Source organism: Leishmania martiniquensis, chromosome 34, assembly GCF_017916325.1.
Source record: "Leishmania martiniquensis isolate LSCM1 chromosome 34, whole genome shotgun sequence".
NCBI lineage: Eukaryota > Euglenozoa > Kinetoplastea > Trypanosomatida > Trypanosomatidae > Leishmania > Leishmania martiniquensis.
Genome location: NC_090169.1, coordinates 45274 through 47089, shown reverse-complemented (window position 1 = coordinate 47089; position 1816 = coordinate 45274). Strand labels below are relative to the sequence as shown.

At 57.7% G+C, this 1816-nt stretch overlaps 1 protein-coding gene across 1 annotated transcript; it reads right to left on the bottom strand.

The window, feature by feature from the left end:
• Positions 1-219: 219 nt before the first annotated feature.
• Positions 220-909, bottom strand: LSCM1_02072 (uncharacterized protein; the record flags this gene model as incomplete). The annotated part of the gene is made up of 1 exon (XM_067319666.1): positions 220-909. One exon carries the CDS (start codon positions 907-909, stop codon positions 220-222), a length of 690 nt encoding a protein of 229 aa, XP_067175041.1.
• Positions 910-1816: the final 907 nt, after the last annotated feature.

Here is a 1816-nt window from a genome sequence, read left to right as displayed (position 1 = left end):
ACAGGTGCGCACATATGCATAAGCCCGCCTGCGCGTGGGTGTGCGCTGTGGTGTGTGAGGACGCAGCCACTGCGGTCCTTTCCTTTGCGTTTCTTTGGTCAAGCTCTCCCTCAGTAGGCGTGTGCACACTGTTCTATTAGCACCGCCTCCTTCATAACGCTTTGTCTGCCGTCCAGCATCGGCCCCCCAGCCACGAGCAGAGGCTTGCTGATGGCACGCTCACCACAGTTTCCACCACGACTTCGCCGCCTTCTTGGAGATTTGGGCGATGTACAAAGGGTCAAGTACCGCAAAGACATTGTTTCGCACAGACTCCACATTGCCGTTTGCCTCCACAGTCGCCCACACATCACTTGCAAAGGTGCTCCGCAGCTCGCTGAGCTGCTGGCGATACTCGTGCATGCGCTGCAAGATCGTCTCCGGTCTGTCCTCGGGGCGTTGCTCCAGCGGCTCACCGGTGTCGTCGTCTTTGCCGGCCACCAGGGGTGGGTTGTAGAGAGTATGGTAGAGGCGCTCGGACTTGGGGTGGTACCACCGGCCACCGAAGCGAGTCTGTAGCTCCTTATCCGAAATCTCCAACTCTACCACCTTGTCGACGTTGACGTTCTCCAAATCCTGCAGCAGCCTCGACTGTTTGCGGGTGCGTGGAAAGCCGTCCAGCAAGAAGCCATTGATGCAGTCCGGCCGCCTCGTGGCCTCGGCGACAACTTTCACCAGAAGTGAGTCTGAAATGAGCTCGTCGTTGTCGATCAGATGCTTCAGCTCTGCGCTGTAGGCGCTACTGCCGAGGTGCACCGCATTTCGTACGGCCTCACTCGTGGATACGTAGCAGAGGCCGTAGCGCTCTTTCGCCACTAACGCGACGGTCGTCTTGCCACCTTGCGGGGGCCCTTCCAGCACAATCTTCATCGCGTACACGCGCAATCAGAGCTGAGCTCACCCCCTCTACTCACTGTCCACTATCCTCACAAAAGAGCACAAGCACCGCAGAGGAAAACGACGTGCGCTGGGCACGTGCGCTCATGAGAGCACGGCGGCCCCGTCGAGTCCACACGTGTCCCTCTCCTCTTCGGTGCCTATGCAAGATGAGGGAGAAGATCGATCGCCAGCGGCAGGGGCCGCGGCCTATATCAAAATGCTTTTGTGGCTTGCGAGACACTCGTCCCCCAAGCACGGCTGCGTCAGTTCCCACAACGAGAGGGGCGACCCAGAATCGAAAGAACAGGACCTCGACGATTCAAGTTTGCAACGGGCACTAGGTCAGAGAAGGAGGATGGTGCGCGACTTTTTTTTCGTTGCTTCCGCTCAACATTCGCAGCACTGGCTCCGCGCACGTCCCTCTGCAGCAGGTGAGCCTTTGCTCGGCAACTGACAGCGGTGTTGCAGAGCACATCGCAGAATACGGGAAGGAGCACAGAGAGGAAGAAATAGAGAGCAAGCAACTCAAAGAAGTGCATCCTGTCATGGGCAGAGTGATAATGAGCGGCCGCAGGCGGTCTCTCATCATCTTGCGCACCGCCGCTGAGAGCTGGTGTCACTGATGGTATACGGTGACTGCACCTTTGCTACACGGCGGTGCATGGTGCGCGTCGACGAGTCGAAAAGTCACCGCAAGTGATTCCACACGCTGGGGCGTTTTTCGGAGCCAGAAGACTCGATGCGAAATAAAGATGGCATTCGGGTGCACTTTCCGATACTCTAAGCGCCACAGACCGCAAAGACGTGGCTTGTGGTACGCAACCAACCCAATTTCGTGCAAGACGAAAAGGTCGACATGTTCGCGCATGGCTCTCCCATGTCGCTCCCTCTTCTTCTT